This window comes from Oncorhynchus mykiss, chromosome 30, assembly GCF_057628025.1.
Source record: "Oncorhynchus mykiss isolate SJ-2025 chromosome 30, ASM5762802v1, whole genome shotgun sequence".
Taxonomy (NCBI): domain Eukaryota; kingdom Metazoa; phylum Chordata; class Actinopteri; order Salmoniformes; family Salmonidae; genus Oncorhynchus; species Oncorhynchus mykiss.
In genome coordinates, this window is record NC_143051.1 from 1,665,001 (window position 1) to 1,685,940 (window position 20,940).

A 20,940-nucleotide genomic window follows, 5' to 3' on the forward strand; every position below is an offset into this window, starting at 1 on the left:
AGCAATAGTAGTAGTAGGCAGTAGTAGCAGTAGCAGTAGTAGCAGTAGTAGCAGTAGCAGTAGCAATAGTAGTAGTGGTAGTAGTAGCAGTAGTAGCAATAGTAGTAGCAATAGTAGTAGTGGTAGTAGTAGCAGTCACAGTAGTAGTAGCAGTAGTAGTAGTAGCAATAGTAGTAGTAGGCAGTAGTAGCAGTAGCAGTAGCAGTAGTAGCAGCAGTAGTAGTAGTAGCAGCAGTAGTACTAGTAGCAGCAGCAGTAGCAGTAGTAGCAGTAGGCAGTAGTAGCAGTAGCAGTAGTAGCAGCAGTAGTAGTAGTAGCAGCAGTACTAGTAGCAGCAGTAGTAGCAGTAGCAGTAGTTTTAGGAGCAGCAGTAGTAGTAGTAGTAGCAGTAATAGTAGTAGTATTAGAAGTTGTATCAGTAGTAGTAGTGGTAGTCATTGCAGTTGTAGCAGTAGTGGTAGCAGTAGTGGTTGTATTAGCAGTAGTGGTTGTATTAGTACTAGTAAGTTTAAAGCTGAACTGAGTTCCTCTTTTGGGGGACGGGACCCCCGTTCCCCTCCTGCGGACTCCTCGCCCCACAGTTCGGTAAACACTGTACTAAAACCATGTCTCTGCTCTCCCCCTCAGAACCTGAAGAGCCATGCGGTCACCATGTTTGAGGTGGGGAAGCTGTCAGACGAGACCCTGGACAGCTTTCTGATGGAGCTGGAGAAAGTAAGCTGTGTGTGGAATTGAGCTAGAGAGTAAGCCTTCATTACTTGGCTCCATGGGAACTAAACCAGTCGCTGGAGGTGGCAAACCAATTTACACAGAGGGGCCGTTGAGGGGGACACAGCGTTTTTGGCAACGTAATATGGCAACACAACAGGGTCACAGGGGCAGACTCAAATTTGTACACATGAAAGACACAGGAAAGAATATACACACACAAACGGCGAGGCCCAAAGTTATTTTGACCATGTTACTATCCCCCCTCTCTCTCTGTCTGTCTCTCTGTCTCTCTCTCTCTCCTCCCTCCCTCCCTCAGGTAGAGAGCACGGCGGAGGGCGAGGCCCAGAGGTATTTTGACCATGTTACTATCCCCCCTCTCTCTCTGTCTCGCTCTCTCTCTCTCTCTCTCTCTCCTCCCTCAGGTAGAGAGCAGGGGGAGGGTGAGGCCCAGAGGTATTTTGACCATGTTACTAACCCCTCTCTCTCTCTGTCTCTCTCTCTCTCTCTCTCTCCTCCCTCAGGTAGAGAGCAGGGCGGTGGGCGAGGCCCAGAGGTATTTAGACCATGTTACTAACCCCTCTCTCTCTGTCTGTCTCTCTCTCTCTCTCTCCTCCCTCAGGTAGAGAGCAGGGCGGAGGGCGAGGCCCAGAGGTATTTAGACCATGTTACTAACCCCTCTCTCTCTGTCTGTCTCTCTCTCTCTCTCCTCCCTCAGGTAGAGAGCAGGGCGGAGGGCGAGGCCCAGAGGTATTTTGACCATGTTACTAACCCCTCTCTCTCTGTCTCTCTCCCCCTCCCTCAGGTAGAGAGCATGCCGGAGGGCGAGGCCCAGAGGTATTTTGACCATGTTACTAACCCCTCTCTCTCTCTCTCTCCTCCCGCAGGTAGAGAGCACGGCGGAGGGCGAGGCCCAGAGGTATTTTGACCACGCTCTGACCCTCAGGAACACCATCCTGTTTCTCCGCTACAACAAGGAACTAACCACCGACCAGGGCCCTGACCTGCCTAACAACGGTAACTAACAACACAGCTTATACCCTTTTTCTTCAGTTAAGAAGCAATAACATAATGCTCACACCCTGTTCTGTGTGTTAAAAGTAGTTCGAATTCAAAATAAAAGTTGTTGAAAAAGTTCTGAGATATTTTGTATGCAACGGTATAATAACACTGAACAACTATATAAACACAGCATGTAAAGTGTTGGTCCCATGTTCCCATACAGACAAAAATATTATTTCTCTCAAATGTTGTGCACAACCTTGTTTACATCCCTGTTAGTGAACATTTCTCCTTTGACAAGATAATCCATCCACCATCCATCCATCCAGGTGTGGCATATCATTAAAAAGCTGATTAAACAGCATGATCATTACACAGTTGCACCTTGTGCTGGGGACAATAATAAGCCACCCTAAAATGTAACACAACACAATGCTGCAGATGTGGCAAGTTTTGAGGGAGTGTGCAATTGGCTTGCTGACTGCAGGGATGTCCACCAGAGCTGTTGCCAGAGAATTGAATGTTCATTTCTCTACCATAAGTCATCGTTTTTGAGAATTTGGCATGACGTCCAACCGGCCTCACAACCTCAGACCACGTGTATGGCGTGGTGTGGGCGAGCGATTTGCTGATGTCAACGTTGTGAACAGAGTGCCCCATTACGGTGGTGGGGTTATGGTATGGGCAGGCATAAACTAGCTCAGTCAAATCTTTGAACTTGTTGCACTTACATTTTTATTCAGTATAGGTAGTAGTTTTAACATCCTGTCTAGTTATTAGTGTTTTTATAGGTAGTAGTTTTAACATCCTGTCTAGTTATTAGTGTTTTTATAGATAGTAGTTTTAACATCCTGTCTAGTTATTAGTGTTTTTATAGATAGTAGTTTTAACATCCTGTCTGGTTATTAGTGTTTTTGGTGTGTTTTTGTTTAGGGGTGTTGGGTGCTTTGCCTCCACATTGACTCTGTACCGGTACCCCCTGTATATAGCCTCCACATTGACTCGGTACCAGTACCCCCTGTATATAGCCTCCACATTGACTCTGTACCAGTACCCCCTGTATATAGCCTCCACATTGACTCGGTACCAGTACTCCCTGTATATAGCCTCCACATTGACTCTGTACCAGTACCCCCTGTATATAGCCTCCACATTGACTCTGTACCGGTACCCCCTGTATATAGCCTCCACATTGACTCGGTACCAGTACCCCCTGTATATAGCCTCCACATTGACTCGGTACCAGTACTCCCTGTATATAGCTTCCACACTGACTCGGTACCAGTACCCCCTGTATATAGCCTCCACATTGACTCGGTACCAGTACTCCCTGTATATAGCCTCCACATTGACTCTGTACCAGTACTCCCTGTATATAGCCTCCACATTGACTCTGTACCAGTACCCCCTGTATATAGCCTCCACATTGACTCTGTACCGGTACCCCCTGTATATAGCCTCCACATTGACTCGGTACCAGTACCCCCTGTATATAGCCTCCACATTGACTCGGTACCAGTACTCCCTGTATATAGCTTCCACACTGACTCGGTACCAGTACCCCCTGTATATAGCCTCCACATTGACTCGGTACCAGTACTCCCTGTATATAGCCTCCACATTGACTCTGTACCAGTACCCCCTGTATATAGCCTCCACATTGACTCGGTACCAGTACCCCCTGTATATAGCCTCCACATTGACTCTGTACCAGTACCCCCTGTATATAGCCTCCACATTGACTCTGTACCAGTACCCCCTGTATATAGCCTCCACATTGACTCTGTACCGGTACCCCCTGTATATAGCCTCCACATTGACTCTGTACCGGTACCCCCTGTATATAGCCTCCACATTGACTCTGTACCGGTACCCCCTGTATATAGCCTCCACACTGACTCTGTACCAGTATCCCCTGTATATAGTCTCCACATTGACTCTGTACCGTAACACCCTGTATATAGCCTCCACATTGACTCTGTACCGGTACCCCCTGTATATAGCCTCCACATTGACTCTGTACCGGTACCCCCTGTATATAGCCTCCACATTGACTCTGTACCGGTACCCCCTGTATATAGCCTCCACATTGACTCTGTACCAGTACTCCCTGTATATAGCCTCCACATTGACTCTGTACCAGTACCCCCTGTATATAGCCTCCACATTGACTCTGTACCGGTACCCCCTGTATATAGCCTCCACATTGACTCGGTACCAGTACCCCCTGTATATAGCCTCCACATTGACTCGGTACCAGTACTCCCTGTATATAGCTTCCACACTGACTCGGTACCAGTACCCCCTGTATATAGCCTCCACATTGACTCTGTACCAGTACCCCCTGTATATAGCCTCCACATTGACTCTGTACCGGTACCCCCTGTATATAGCCTCCACATTGACTCTGTACCAGTACTCCCTGTATATAGCCTCCACATTGACTCTGTACCAGTACCCCCTGTATATAGCCTCCACATTGACTCTGTACCGGTACCCCCTGTATATAGCCTCCACATTGACTCGGTACCAGTACCCCCTGTATATAGCCTCCACATTGACTCGGTACCAGTACTCCCTGTATATAGCTTCCACACTGACTCGGTACCAGTACCCCCTGTATATAGCCTCCACATTGACTCTGTACCAGTACCCCCTGTATATAGCCTCCACATTGACTCGGTACCAGTACCCCCTGTATATAGCCTCCACATTGACTCTGTACCAGTACCCCCTGTATATAGCCTCCACATTGACTCTGTACCAGTACCCCCTGTATATAGCCTCCACATTGACTCTGTACCGGTACCCCCTGTATATAGCCTCCACATTGACTCTGTACCGGTACCCCCTGTATATAGCCTCCACATTGACTCTGTACCGGTACCCCCTGTATATAGCCTCCACACTGACTCTGTACCAGTATCCCCTGTATATAGTCTCCACATTGACTCTGTACCGTAACACCCTGTATATAGCCTCCACATTGACTCTGTACCGGTACCCCCTGTATATAGCCTCCACATTGACTCTGTACCGGTACCCCCTGTATATAGCCTCCACATTGACTCTGTACCGGTACCCCCTGTATATAGCCTCCACATTGACTCGGTACCGGTACCCCCTGTATATAGCCTCCACATTGACTCTGTACCAGTACCCCCTGTATATAGCCTCCACATTGACTCTGTACCAGTACCCCCTGTATATAGCCTCCACATTGACTCTGTACCGGTACCCCCTGTATATAGCCTCCACATTGACTCTGTACCGGTACCCCCTGTATATAGCCTCCACATTGACTCTGTACCGGTACCCCCTGTATATAGCCTCCACACTGACTCTGTACCAGTATCCCCTGTATATAGTCTCCACATTGACTCTGTACCGTAACACCCTGTATATAGCCTCCACATTGACTCTGTACCGGTACCCCCTGTATATAGCCTCCACATTGACTCTGTACCGGTACCCCCTGTATATAGCCTCCACATTGACTCTGTACCGGTACCCCCTGTATATAGCCTCCACATTGACTCTGTACCAGTACCCCCTGTATATAGCCTCCACATTGACTCTGTACCAGTACCCCCTGTATATAGCCTCCACATTGACTCTGTACCAGTACCCCCTGTATATAGCCTCCATATTGACTCGGTACCGGTACCCCCTGTATATAACCTCCACATTGACTCTGTACCGGTACCCCCTGTATATAGCCTCCACATTGACTCTGTACCGTAACACCCTGTATATAGCCTCCACATTGACTCTGTACCGTAACACCCTGTATATAGCCTCCACATTGACTCTGTACCAGTACCCCCTGTATATAGCCTCCACATTGACTCTGTACCAGTACCCCCTGTATATAGCCTCCACATTGACTCTGTACCAGTACCCCCTGTATATAGCCTCCACATTGACTCTGTACCAGTACCCCCTGTATATAGCCTCCACATTGACTCTGTACCAGTACCCCCTGTATAAAGCCTCGTTATTGTTATTCTTAGTGTTACTTTATTTTAGTCTACTTGGTAAATATTTTCTTCTTCTTGAACTGTACTGTTGGTTAAGGGCTTGTAAGTCAGCATTTCACTGTGAAGTCTACACTGTTGGTTTAGGGCTTGTAAGTCAGCATTTCACGGTGAAGTCTACACTGTTGGTTCAGGGCTTGTAAGTCAGCATTTCACGGTGAAGTCTACACTGTTGGTTAAGGGCTTGTAAGTCAGCATTTCACGGTGAAGTCTACACTGTTGGTTTAGGGCTTGTAAGTCAGCATTTCACGGTGAAGTCTACACTGTTGGTTAAGGGCTTGTAAGTCAGCATTTCACGGTGAAGTCTACACTGTTGGTTTAGGGCTTGTAAGTCAGCTTTTCACGGTGAAGTCTACACTGTTGGTTAAGGGCTTGTAAGTCAGCATTTCACGGTGAAGTCTACACTGTTGGTTAAGGGCTTGTAAGTCAGCATTTCACGGTGAAGTCTACACTGTTGGTTAAGGGCTTGTAAGTCAGCATTTCACGGTGAAGTCTACACTGTTGGTTTAGGGCTTGTAAGTCAGCTTTTCACGGTGAAGTCTACACTGTTGGTTAAGGGCTTGTAAGTCAGCATTTCACGGTGAAGTCTACACTGTTGGTTAAGGGCTTGTAAGTCAGCATTTCACGGTGAAGTCTACACTGTTGGTTTAGGGCTTGTAAGTCAGCTTTTCACGGTGAAGTCTACACTGTTGGTTAAGGGCTTGTAAGTCAGCATTTCACGGTGAAGTCTACACTGTTGGTTAAGGGCTTGTAAGTCAGCATTTCACGGTGAAGTCTACACTGTTGGTTAAGGGCTTGTAAGTCAGCATTTCACGGTGAAGTCTACACTGTTGGTTTAGGGCTTGTAAGTCAGCTTTTCACGGTGAAGTCTACACTGTTGGTTAAGGGCTTGTAAGTCAGCATTTCACGGTGAAGTCTACACTGTTGGTTAAGGGCTTGTAAGTCAGCATTTCACGGTGAAGTCTACACTGTTGGTTAAGGGCTTGTTAGTCAGCATTTCACGGTGAAGTCTACACTGTTGGTTAAGGGCTTGTAAGTCAGCATTTCACGGTGAAGTCTACACTGTTGGTTAAGGGCTTGTAAGTCAGCATTTCACGGTGAAGTCTACACTGTTGGTTAAGGGCTTGTAAGTCAGCATTTCACGGTGAAGTCTACACTGTTGGTTTAGGGCTTGTAAGTCAGCATTTCACGGTGAAGTCTACACTGTTGGTTAAGGGCTTGTAAGTCAGCATTTCACGGTGAAGTCTACACTGCTGGTTTAGGGCTTGTAAGTCAGCTTTTCACAGTGAAGTCTACACTGTTGGTTAAGGGCTTGTAAGTCAGCATTTCACGGTGAAGTCTACACTGTTGGTTAAGGGCTTGTAAGTCAGCATTTCACGGTGAAGTCTACACTGTTGGTTAAGGGCTTGTAAGTCAGCATTTCACGGTGAAGTCTACACTGTTGGTTTAGGGCTTGTAAGTCAGCTTTTCACGGTGAAGTCTACACTGTTGGTTAAGGGCTTGTAAGTCAGCATTTCACGGTGAAGTCTACACTGTTGGTTAAGGGCTTGTAAGTCAGCATTTCACGGTGAAGTCTACACTGTTGGTTAAGGGCTTGTTAGTCAGCATTTCACGGTGAAGTCTACACTGTTGGTTAAGGGCTTGTAAGTCAGCATTTCACGGTGAAGTCTACACTGTTGGTTAAGGGCTTGTAAGTCAGCATTTCACGGTGAAGTCTACACTGTTGGTTAAGGGCTTGTAAGTCAGCATTTCACGGTGAAGTCTACACTGTTGGTTAAGGGCTTGTAAGTCAGCATTTCACGGTGAAGTCTACACTGTTGGTTAAGGGCTTGTAAGTCAGCATTTCACGGTGAAGTCTACACTGTTGGTTAAGGGCTTGTAAGTCAGCATTTCACGGTGAAGTCTACACTGTTGGTTCAGGGCTTGTAAGTCAGCATTTCACGGTGAAGTCTACACTGTTGGTTAAGGGCTTGTAAGTCAGCATTTCACGGTGAAGTCTACACTGTTGGTTCAGGGCTTGTAAGTCAGCATTTCACGGTGAAGTCTACACTGTTGGTTAAGGGCTTGTAAGTCAGCATTTCACGGTGAAGTCTACACTGTTGGTTAAGGGCTTGTAAGTCAGCATTTCACGGTGAAGTCTACACTGTTGGTTCAGGGCTTGTAAGTCAGCATTTCACGGTGAAGTCTACACTGTTGGTTAAGGGCTTGTTAGTCAGCATTTCACGGTGAAGTCTACACTGTTGGTTAAGGGCTTGTAAGTCAGCATTTCACGGTGAAGTCTACACTGTTGGTTAAGGGCTTGTAAGTCAGCATTTCACGGTGAAGTCTACACTGTTGGTTAAGGGCTTGTAAGTCAGCATTTCACGGTGAAGTCTACACTGTTGGTTTAGGGCTTGTAAGTCAGCATTTCACGGTGAAGTCTACACTGTTGGTTAAGGGCTTGTAAGTCAGCATTTCACGGTGAAGTCTACACTGTTGGTTTAGGGCTTGTAAGTCAGCTTTTCACGGTGAAGTCTACACTGTTGGTTAAGGGCTTGTAAGTCAGCATTTCACGGTGAAGTCTACACTGTTGGTTAAGGGCTTGTAAGTCAGCATTTCACGGTGAAGTCTACACTGTTGGTTAAGGGCTTGTAAGTCAGCATTTCACGGTGAAGTCTACACTGTTGGTTTAGGGCTTGTAAGTCAGCTTTTCACGGTGAAGTCTACACTGTTGGTTAAGGGCTTGTAAGTCAGCATTTCACGGTGAAGTCTACACTGTTGGTTAAGGGCTTGTAAGTCAGCATTTCACGGTGAAGTCTACACTGTTGGTTAAGGGCTTGTTAGTCAGCATTTCACGGTGAAGTCTACACTGTTGGTTAAGGGCTTGTAAGTCAGCATTTCACGGTGAAGTCTACACTGTTGGTTAAGGGCTTGTAAGTCAGCATTTCACGGTGAAGTCTACACTGTTGGTTAAGGGCTTGTAAGTCAGCATTTCACGGTGAAGTCTACACTGTTGGTTCAGGGCTTGTAAGTCAGCATTTCACGGTGAAGTCTACACTGTTGGTTAAGGGCTTGTAAGTCAGCATTTCACGGTGAAGTCTACACTGTTGGTTAAGGGCTTGTAAGTCAGCATTTCACGGTGAAGTCTACACTGTTGGTTCAGGGCTTGTAAGTCAGCATTTCACGGTGAAGTCTACACTGTTGGTTAAGGGCTTGTTAGTCAGCATTTCACGGTGAAGTCTACACTGTTGGTTAAGGGCTTGTAAGTCAGCATTTCACGGTGAAGTCTACACTGTTGGTTAAGGGCTTGTAAGTCAGCATTTCACGGTGAAGTCTACACTGTTGGTTAAGGGCTTGTAAGTCAGCATTTCACGGTGAAGTCTACACTGTTGGTTTAGGGCTTGTAAGTCAGCATTTCACGGTGAAGTCTACACTGTTGGTTAAGGGCTTGTAAGTCAGCATTTCACGGTGAAGTCTACACTGTTGGTTTAGGGCTTGTAAGTCAGCTTTTCACGGTGAAGTCTACACTGTTGGTTAAGGGCTTGTAAGTCAGCATTTCACGGTGAAGTCTACACTGTTGGTTAAGGGCTTGTAAGTCAGCATTTCACGGTGAAGTCTACACTGTTGGTTAAGGGCTTGTAAGTCAGCATTTCACGGTGAAGTCTACACTGTTGGTTTAGGGCTTGTAAGTCAGCTTTTCACGGTGAAGTCTACACTGTTGGTTAAGGGCTTGTAAGTCAGCATTTCACGGTGAAGTCTACACTGTTGGTTAAGGGCTTGTAAGTCAGCATTTCACGGTGAAGTCTACACTGTTGGTTAAGGGCTTGTTAGTCAGCATTTCACGGTGAAGTCTACACTGTTGGTTAAGGGCTTGTAAGTCAGCATTTCACGGTGAAGTCTACACTGTTGGTTAAGGGCTTGTAAGTCAGCATTTCACGGTGAAGTCTACACTGTTGGGTAAGGGCTTGTAAGTCAGCATTTCACGGTGAAGTCTACACTGTTGGTTAAGGGCTTGTAAGTCAGCATTTCACGGTGAAGTCTACACTGTTGGTTAAGGGCTTGTAAGTCAGCATTTCACGGTGAAGTCTACACTGTTGGTTAAGGGCTTGTAAGTCAGCATTTCACGGTGAAGTCTACACTGTTGGTTCAGGGCTTGTAAGTCAGCATTTCACGGTGAAGTCTACACTGTTGGTTAAGGGCTTGTAAGTCAGCATTTCACGGTGAAGTCTACACTGTTGGTTCAGGGCTTGTAAGTCAGCATTTCACGGTGAAGTCTACACTGTTGGTTAAGGGCTTGTAAGTCAGCATTTCACGGTGAAGTCTACACTGTTGGTTAAGGGCTTGTAAGTCAGCATTTCACGGTGAAGTCTACACTGTTGGTTCAGGGCTTGTAAGTCAGCATTTCACGGTGAAGTCTACACTGTTGGTTAAGGGCTTGTAAGTCAGCATTTCACGGTGAAGTCTACACTGTTGGTTAAGGGCTTGTAAGTCAGCATTTCACGGTGAAGTCTACACTGTTGGTTAAGGGCTTGTAAGTCAGCATTTCACGGTGAAGTCTACACTGTTGGTTAAGGGCTTGTAAGTCAGCATTTCACGGTGAAGTCTACACTGTTGGTTAAGGGCTTGTAAGTCAGCATTTCACGGTGAAGTCTACACTGTTGGTTAAGGGCTTGTAAGTCAGCATTTCACGGTGAAGTCTACACTGTTGGTTTAGGGCTTGTAAGTCAGCATTTCACGGTGAAGTCTACACTGTTGGTTAAGGGCTTGTAAGTCAGCATTTCACGGTGAAGTCTACACTGTTGGTTAAGGGCTTGTAAGTAAACATTTCACGGTGAAGTCTACACTGTTGGTTAAGGGCTTGTAAGTCAGCATTTCACGGTGAAGTCTACACTGTTGGTTAAGGGCTTGTAAGTCAGCATTTCACGGTGAAGTCTACACTGTTGGTTTAGGGCTTGTAAGTCAGCATTTCACGGTAAACTTGTTGTATTCGGCGCACGTGACAACGTTTTTGATTTGCCACGTCCGTCAGGGTTCTGGTTAGCCGGTAATGGGCTTTGGCCGATCCAAGGGTTCTGGTTAGCCGGTAATAGGCTTTGGCCGATCCAAGGGTTCTGGTTAGCCGGTAATAGGCTTTGGCCGATCCAAGGATTCTGGTTAGCTGGTAATAGGCTTTGGCCGATCCAAGGATTCTGGTTAGCCGGTAATAGGCTTTGGCCGATCCAAGGATTCTGGTTAGCCGGTAATAGGCTTTGGCCGATCCAAGGGTTCTGGTTAGGTGGTAATGGGCTTTGGCCGATCCCAAAATAGAAATGCCGATGAATAAAATTGGTGCTGGCCAATTGTCCAGGTGAAAAAGAAAAAAATACCATTGTGAAATAATGTTTAAATTTGATCAAATTCCAGTCAATGTAAATCAATTTAACTGGTCATGCTCATCGGTCAATAGGAACATTTGCATCATTTAGTGTAATTATATTGTCTCATGCGTACAGTATATTCGTTATGTATCTTATCACACGGGTACAGCACACAGATACAGAGCCTTGGAGCAGGAAATATGTCAGACAGCAGGAGAGCTGTTGCTACAGCATCTCACACAGCAACAGAAGGCAGGCTTCCTCAGCGCGTCACACACCACTTTGCAATGAGCTGGAGGCAGTATGCATTTAGTTTAGTTGGAAACATGAAGGTTTTACTACATATTATGAGACATGTCTTACAACATTGCTTCAAAGTAGCCTAGCTACTCGCCTATTGGTGCTAGTTGATGCTAGTTGATGATAATCCTAGTCATATTATCAACCCATGGTAATCCCAGTCATATTAACAACACATGCTAGTTGATGATAATCCCAGTCATATTAACAACCCATGCTAGTTGATGATAATCACAGTCATATTAACAACCCATGCTAGTTGTTGATAGTCCCAGTCATATGAACAACCCATGCTAGTTGTTGATAATCCCAGTCATATTAACAACCCATGCTAGTTGATGATAATCCCAGTCATATTAACAACCCATGCTAGTTGTTGATAATCCCAGTCATATTAACAACCCATGCTAGTTGTTGATAATCTTAGTCATATTATCAACCCATGATAATCCCAGTCATATTAACAACCCATGCTAGTTGTTGATAATCCTAGTCATATTAACATACCATGATAATCCTAGTCATATTAACAACCCATGCTTGTTGTTGATAATCCTAGTCATATTAGTAAACTCTGCTAGTTGTTGATAATCCCAGTCATGTTAACAACCCATGCTAGTTGTTGATAATCCTAGGCACATTATCAACCCATGATAATCCCATGATAATACTAGTCATATTAACAACCCATGCTAGTTGTTGATAATCCCAGTCATATTAACAACCCATGATCATTGATGATAATCCCAGTCATATTAACAACCCATGATAGTTGATAATCCCAGTCATATTAACAACCCATGCTAGTTGTTGACAATCCCAGTCATATTAACAACCCATGCTAGTTGTTGATAATCCCAGTCATATTAACAACCCATGATAGTTGATAATCCCAGTCATATAATAACCCATGCTAGTTGTTGACAATCCCAGTCATATTAACAACCCATGCTAGTTGTTTATAATCCCAGTCATATTATCAACCCATGATAGTTGATGATAATCCCAGTCATATTAACAACCCATGCTAGTTGATGATAATCCCAGTCATATTAACAACCCATGATAATTGTTGATAATCCTAGTCATATTATCAACCCATGCTAGTTGTTGATAATCCCAGTCATATTAACAACCCACGCTAGTTGATAATCCCAGTAATATTAACAACCCATGATAGTTGTTGATAATCCCAGTCATATTAGCAACCCATGCTAGTTGTTGATAATCCCAGTCATATTAGTAACACTGCTAGTTGTTGATAATCCCAGTCATATTAGTAAACCCTGCTAGTTGATGATAATCCTAGTCATATTCTCAACCCATGCTAGTTGTTGATAGTCCCAGTCATAAGAACAACCCATGCTAGTTTATGATAATCCCAGTCATATTAACAACCCATGCTAGTTGATGATAATCCCAGTCATATTAACACCCCATGCTAGTTGATGATAATCCTAGTCATTATATCAACCCATGATAATCCCAGTCATATTAACAACCCATGCTAGTTGATGATAATCCCAGTCATATTAACAACCCATGCTAGTTGTTGATAGTCCCAGTCATATGAACAACCCATGCTAGTTGTTGATAATCCCAGTCATATTAACAACCCATGATAGTTGATAATCCCAGTCATATTAACAACCCGTGCTAGTTGTTGACAATCCCATTCATATTAACAACCCATGATAGTTGATAATCCCAGTCATATTAACAACCCATGATCGTTGATGATAATCCCAGTCATATTAAGAACCCATGATAGTTGATGATAATCCCAGTCATATTAACAACCCATGCTAGTTGTTGATAATCCCAGTCATATTAACAACCCATGATAGTTGATGATAATCCCAGTCATATTAACAACCCATGATAGTTGATGATAATCCCAGTCATATTAACAACCCACGCTAGTTGTTGATAATCCCAGTCTTATTTAACAACCCATGATAATCCTAGTCATATTAACATACCATGATAATCCCAGTCATATTAACAACCCATGCTAGTTGATGATAATCCCAGTCATATTAACAACCCATGCTAGTTGTTGATAATCCCAGTCATATTAACAACCCATGCTAGTTGTTGATAATCCCAGTCATATTATCAACCCTTGATAGTTGATAATCCCAGTCATATTAACAACCCATGATAGTTGATGATAATCCCAGTCATATTAACAACCCATGCTAGTTGTTGATAATCCCAGTCATATTAACAACCCATGATAATCCCAGTCATATTAACAACCCATGATAATCCCAGTCATATTAACAACCCATGATAATCCCAGTCATATTAACACATGATAGTTGATGCATCTTTAGATTTCTGCTTTTCATACATTTCTAGCAGTGTTTTCCTGCTAATTGCATAATGGAAGGAACATTTGTATATGTGGCCTGCTGCCTTGTGCGCATTGCTGTGGTTTTTAATGAAATAATAGTTAATCAACCTCATTATCTAAATGTTCTGAGCTGTTGTATCAGACTCATTGCTTTTTAATGTTGTGTTTTTTATGAAGTCTAGGCCTACTGGTTGATTGAATTTGGGATTTATCTCCTACAACTGTCCCAGAGTCTGTCTGTTTCTTTGTCGCACAGAATGACAAGCTGACCAATAGAATAGGTTCACTTTTCTGCTATAGCAGATTGACAGACTAGTGATTTGGCTGTTCGTTACTCGTCTTGTTGGCTGAGGAAAAGTAAATGTGGACGGCGCGTTCAAATTCACTTCAGAGTTCGTAAAGAAGACACGCGCTTCGTTGCATCCTGGACTAGCATTTTCTGCTAATATGAATTACCATGATCTAAATGTGATTTCTGAACACCGTGGGTGGACGCCCTAATCAGGTTCCACACCCAATGCATATGGTTCCAGTACATTTCTCAAAATGTCCTCATTAAAAAGCTGCCGGTCAAATGACTGACCCCACATTTTCCTAACAGAATCCCTGACGTCTGTGTATGTGTGTGGTGTCTGTGTGTTGTCTTTGTCCGTGTGTGTGTGTGTGTGTGGTGTCTTCGTCCGTGTGTGTGTGTGTTGTCTTCGTCCGTGAGTGTGTGTGCTGTGTCTGTGTGTTGTCTTTGTCCGTGTGTGTGTGTGTGTGTGTGTGTGTGTATTGTCTTGGTCCTTGTGTGTGATTGACCCCCCCAGGCCTCCCCCTGGATATGCTCCGCTGTGAGAGTCTGCTGGGTCTAGACCAGGCCACCTGCAGCCGTGTCCTCAACAAGAACTACAAACTACTGGTCTCCATGGCACCGCTCAGCAACGAGATACGACCTATCAGCAGCTGCACGCCTCAGGTACACACTGGTCAAACTTCACAGACCGCAGGCAACGCTGGCTGCTCCTCTGTGACTGACTAGGGCCTGTTGAGATTGTGTGTGTGTGTGTGCGTGCGAGCACTGGTCACCCTGCTCTAAGACTGCTCCAGAACACACACACAACAGGTCTGGGGATTCACACTCAGTCAGACTGGAAAGCAGTTTGTCCTGGACAGGCTCCAGTCTGACTGACAGGGTGAACAACTACAGTGCCCTTGGCATTTTTCCTATTTTGTTGCCTTACAACCTGGAATTAAAATAGATTTTTTGGGGGGTTTGTATCATTTGATACACACAACATGCCTACCACTTTGAAGATGCAAAATATGTTTTATTGTGAAACAAACAAGAAAAAAACTTTTCACCCTCCCAAAGTCAATACTTTGTAGAGCCAGCTTTTGCAGCAATTCAAGCTGCAAGTCTCTTGGGGTATGTCTCTATAAATTTGGCATATCTAGCCACTGGATGGGTTCCGCTGGTGTACAGAGATCTTTAAGTCATACCACAGATTCTCAATTGGATTGAGGTCTGGCTTTGACGAGGCCATTCCAAGACATTTAAATGTTTCCCCTTAAACCACTCGAGTGTTGCTTCAGCAGTATGTTTAGGGTCATTGTCCTGCTGGAAGGTGAACCTCCGTCCCAGTCTCAAATCTCTGGAAGACTGAAACAGGTTTCCCTCAAGAATAATGCTGCCACGACGCAAACGTTTGCTTATTTTCTTATTTAAGCAATGGCTTTTTTTCTGGCCACTCTTCCATAAAGCCCAGATCTGTGGAGTGAACGGCTTAAAGTGGTCCTATGGACAGATACTCCAATCTCCGCTGTGGAGCTTTGCACCTCCTTCAGGGTTATATTTTGTCTCTTTGTTGCCTCTCTGATTAATGCCCTCTTTGCCTGGTCCGTGAGTTTTGGTGGGCGGCCTTCTCTTGGCAGGTTGGTGCCATATTCTTTCCATTTTTTTGTAATGAATTTATGTTCAAAGTTTCTGATATTTTTCAATAACCCAACCCTGATCTGTACTTCTCCACAATTTTGTCCCTGACCTGTTTGGAGAGCTCCTTGTTCTTCATGGTGCCACTTGCTTAGTGGTGTTGTAGACTCTGGGGCCTAACAGAACAGGTCTGTATATACTGAGATCATGTGACAGATCGTGTGACACTTAGATTGCACACAGGTGGACTTTATTTAACTAGTAATGTGACTTCTGAAGGTAATTGGTTGCACCAGATCTTATTTAGGGGCTTCATAGCAAAGGGGTGAATACATATGAACGCACCACTTTTCCGTTTTTAATATATATATAGCTACAGAACTATACAGCTACAGAGCTATACAGCTACAGCTATAGAACTATACAACTATAGAGCTACAGAACTATACAGCTACAGAACTATACAGCTACAGAACTATACAGCTACAGAACTATACAACTACAGAACTATACAGCTATACAGCTACAGAACTATACAGCTACAGAGCTATACAGCTACAGCTATAGAACTATACAGCTACAGAACTATACAGCTACAGAGCTATACAGCTACAGAGCTATACAGCTACAGCTATAGAACTATACAACTATAGAGCTACAGCTATAGAACTATACAGCTATAGAACTATACAACTATAGAGCTACAGAACTATACAGCTATAGAACTATACAACTATAGAGCTACAGAACTATACAGCTACAGAACTATACAGCTACAGAACTATACAACTACAGAACTGTACAGCTATACAGCTACAGAACTATACAGCTACAGAACTATACAGCTATACAGCTACAGAACTATACAGCTACAGAACTATACAGCTACAGAACTATACAGCTACAGAACTATACAGCTACAGAACTATACAGCTACAGAACTATACAGCTGCAGAACTATACAGCTACAGAACTATACAACTACAGAGCTATACAGCTGCAGAACTATACAACTACAGAACTGTACAGCTATACAGCTACAGAACTATACAACTACAGAACTGTACAGCTATACAGCTACAGAACTATACAGCTACAAAACTATACAGCTATACAGCTACAGAACTATACAGCTACAGAACTATACAGCTACAGAACTATACAGCTATACAGCTACAGAACTATACAACTACAGAGCTATACAGCTATATAACTATACATCTTCACAACCATGGAATTATACAGCTACACAACTGTACAACTACACAACTATGCAGCTGTACAAATATTCAACTTTTCAACTATACAACTACAGGCTAACTTCTGTTTGTTTTTCAAAGTATGCCTCTCTCCCCTGGCCTGTAGTCTGGGTCGAAGCAATCTCAGTGCTCGCTGCCCAGTACAGACAAACACACAACACACACACAGACACTACAACCACAACACACACACAGACACTACAACCACAACACACGCAGACACTACAACCACAACACACGCAGACACTACAACCACAACACACACGCAGACACTACAACCACAACACACACAGACACTACAACCACAATACACACAGACACTACAACCACAACAGTCAGGAGGGTGGATCGACCACAGTCAGGAGGGTGGATCGGCCACGGTCAGCAGGGTGGATCGGCTACGGTCAGGAGGGTGGATCAGCCACGGTCAGCAGGGTGGATCGGCTACGGTCAGGAGGGTGGATCAGCCACGGTCAGCAGGGTGGATCGGCTACGGTCAGGAGGGTGGATCAGCCACGGTCAGCAGGGTGGATCGGCCACGGTCAGGGTGGTGGATCGGCCACGGTCAGCAGGGTGGATGGGCCACGGTCAGCAGGGTGGATCGGCCACGGTCAGGGTGGTGGATCGGCCATGGTCAGGGTGGTGGATCGGCCACGGTCAGCAGGGTGGTGGATCGGCCACGGTCAGCAGGGTGGTGGATCGGCCACGGTCAGCAGGGTGGTGGATCGGCCACGGTCAGCAGGGTGGTGGATCGGCCACGGTCAGCAGGGTGGTGGATCGGCCACGGTCAGGAGGGTGGATCGGCCACGGTCAGGAGGGTGGATCGGCCACGGTCAGGAGGGTGGATCGGCCACGGTCAGGAGGGTGGATCGGCCACGGTCAGGAGGGTGGATCGGCCACGGTCAGGAGGGTGGATCGGCCACGGTCAGGAGGGTGGATCGGCCACGGTCAGGAGGGTGGATCGGCCACGGTCAGGAGGGTGGATCGGCCACGGTCAGGAGGGTGGATCGGCCACGGTCAGGAGGGTGGATCGGCCACGGTCAGGAGGGTGGATCGGCCACGGTCAGGAGGGTGGATCGGCCACGGTCAGGAGGGTGGATCGGCCACGGTCAGGAGGGTGGATCGGCCACGGTCAGGAGGGTGGATCGGCCACGGTCAGGAGGGTGGATCGGCCACGGTCAGGAGGGTGGATCGGCCACGGTCAGGAGGGTGGATCGGCCACGGTCAGGAGGGTGGATCGGCCACGGTCTGCAGGGTGGATTAGGCTGCTATTATTTTCTTTCGGCATTTGAACATTCTTATAAATTCCATGAACCTTGGCCAGCTAATCTAATTCATGTCACGGTACATAAAGTAGGATGTGCTTGCATTTCTCCCTATTCAAATCAACCATACATTTATGAATAAATAAACTTTATTGTTCCCCCTGTAGCACATTGGCCCAGCCATCCCCGAAGTGAGCTCCATCTGGTTCAAGCTCTATCTGTACCATGTGACCGGCCAGGGTCCCCCCTCCCTGCTGCTGTCCAAGGGCTCCAGGCTCCGGAAACTACCGGACATCTTCCAGGTCAGTCTGTAGAAACTACCAGACATCTTCCAGGTCAGTCTGTAGAAACTACCAGACATTTTCCAGCTCAGTCTATAGAAACTACCGGACATCTTCCAGGTCAGTCTGTAGAAACTACCAGACATCTTCCAGGTCAGTCTGTAGAAACTACCAGACATCTTCCAGGTCAGTCTGTAGAAACTACCAGACATCTTCCAGGTCAGTCTGTAGAAACTACCAGACATCTTCCAGGTCAGTCTGTAGAAACTACCAGACATCTTCCAGGTCAGTCTGTAGAAACTACCAGACATTTTCCAGCTCAGTCTATAGAAACTACCGGACATCTTCCAGGTCAGTCTGTAGAAACTACGACTGCCTTCCAGGTCAGTCTGTAGAAACTACCAGACATCTTCCAGGTCAGTCTGTAGAAACTACCAGACATCTTCCAGGTCAGTCTGTAGAAACTACCAGACATCTTCCAGGTCAGTCTATAGAAACTACCAGACATTTTCCAGGTCAGTCTATAGAAACTACCAGTCAGTCTGTAGAAACTACCAGACATCTTCCAGGTCAGTCTGTAGAAACTACCAGTCAGTCTGTAGAAACTACCAGACATCTTCCAGGTCAGTCTGTAGAAACTACCAGACATCTTCCAGGTCAGTCTGTAGAAACTACCACACATCTTCCAGGTCAGTCTGTAGAAACTACCAGACATCTTCCAGGTCAGTCTGTAGAAACTACCAGACATGTTCCAGGTCAGTCTGTAGAAACTACCAGACATCTTCCAGGTCAGTCTGTAGAAACTACCAGACATTTTCCAGGTCAGTCTATAGAAACTACGACTGCCTTCCAGGTCAGTCTGTAGAAACTACCGGACATTTTCCAGGTCAGTCTGTAGAAACTTCCAGACATGTTCCAGGTCAGTCTGTAGAAACTACCAGACATCTTCCAGGTCAGTCTGTAGAAACTACCAGACATTTTCCAGGTCAGTCTGTAGAAACTACCGGACATCTTCCAGGTCAGTCTGTATAAACTACCGGACATCTTCCAGGTCAGTCTGTAGAAACTACCGGACATCTTCCAGGTCAGTCTGTAGAAACTACCAGACATCTTCCAAGTCAGTCTGTAGAAACTACCAGACATCTTCCAGGTCAGTCTGTAGAAACTACCAGACATCTTCCAGGTCAGTCTGTAGAAACTACCAGACATCTTCCAGGTCAGTCTGTAGAAACTACCAGACATCTTCCAGGTCAGTCTGTAGAAACTACCAGACATCTTCCAGGTCAGTCTGTAGAAACTACCAGACATCTTCCAGGTCAGTCTGTAGAAACTACCAGACATCTTCCAGGTCAGTCTGTAGAAACTACCAGTCAGTCTGTAGAAACTACCGGACATCTTCCAGGTCAGTCTGTAGAAACTACCAGACATCTTCCAGGTCAGTCTGTAGAAACTACCAGACATCTTCCAGGTCAGTCTGTAGAAACTACCAGACATTTTCCAGGTCAGTCTATAGAAACTACCAGACATCTTCCAGGTCAGTCTGTAGAAACTACCAGATATCTTCCAGGTCAGTCTGTAGAAACTACCAGACATTTTCCAGGTCAGTCTGTAGAATCTACCGGACATTTTCCAGGTCAGTCTATAGAAACTACGACTTCCTTCCAGGTCAGTCTGTAGAAACTACCGGACATCTTCCAGGTCAGTCTGTAGAAACTACCGGACATCTTCCAGGTCAGTCTGTAGAAACTACGACTGCCTTCCAGGTCAGTCTGTAGAAACTACCGGACATTTTCCAGGTCAGTCTATAGAAACTACGACTGCCTTCCAGGTCAGTCTGTAGAATCTACCAGACATCTTCCAGGTCAGTCTGTAGAAACTATCGGATATCAGGTCAGTTGTAATGGTCCGATATTCTGTGGACTGGTTTCCCAGACACAGAATTCAGTGGTGGACTTCCGTTGAACATCCGTTTTAGTTTAGTTCTAGCCTTTATCTGTGTCTGTGAAATCGCCGGTCCTTGCTGCCTGGCCTGAGTGCTCCTACCTGTCATCAGAAAGACACACTCAGTTTTTCTGGTTGTGAGGATTCCTGGTGATTATTGTATGTGTTCCAGGTTTTTGACAGGCTGCTGATCACTTCCTGGGGTCACGACCCCGGTGTGGTTCCTACGTCCAACGTGCTGACCATGCTCAATGACGCCCTCACACACTCCGCTGTACTCATACAGGTAAGACATACACACACACACACACACACACACACACACATGCACACACTCTAACGTAAGTCTCTCTGGGTCCACAGGGCCATGGGCTGCAGGGTCATGGAGAGACAGTTCACGTCCCCTTCCCGTTTGACCGGGAGGATCTCAAAGGAGGTAGCTGGTTCTCAAGCTGCTGTATTTGATGCACAGCTATCTATCTGAGCCTGCAGAACTGACGATAGTATCTGATAATGAAGTCAGAGACCTGTTGCTTTCTC

At 45.6% G+C, this 20,940-nt stretch overlaps 1 protein-coding gene across 3 annotated transcripts in view; it reads left to right on the forward strand.

Annotated features, from left to right (window-relative positions):
- fam91a1 (family with sequence similarity 91 member A1) overlaps window positions 1-20,940 on the forward strand; it is a 137,424-nt gene that overhangs the window by 98,445 nt on the left and 18,039 nt on the right. For 2 of the 3 annotated variants that reach the window (XM_090228520.1, XM_090228521.1), the window contains 6 exons: window positions 628-714; window positions 1,596-1,725; window positions 14,552-14,700; window positions 18,346-18,480; window positions 20,573-20,686; window positions 20,764-20,836. In XM_090228520.1, coding sequence (XP_090084646.1) covers window positions 628-714; window positions 1,596-1,725; window positions 14,552-14,700; window positions 18,346-18,480; window positions 20,573-20,686; window positions 20,764-20,836 — 688 coding nt within the window. Of the gene's footprint in view, window positions 1-627; window positions 715-1,027; window positions 1,311-1,595; window positions 1,726-14,551; window positions 14,701-18,345; window positions 18,481-20,572; window positions 20,687-20,763; window positions 20,837-20,940 lie in introns of those variants that run through there. The other variant, XM_090228522.1, reaches the window with a different exon arrangement.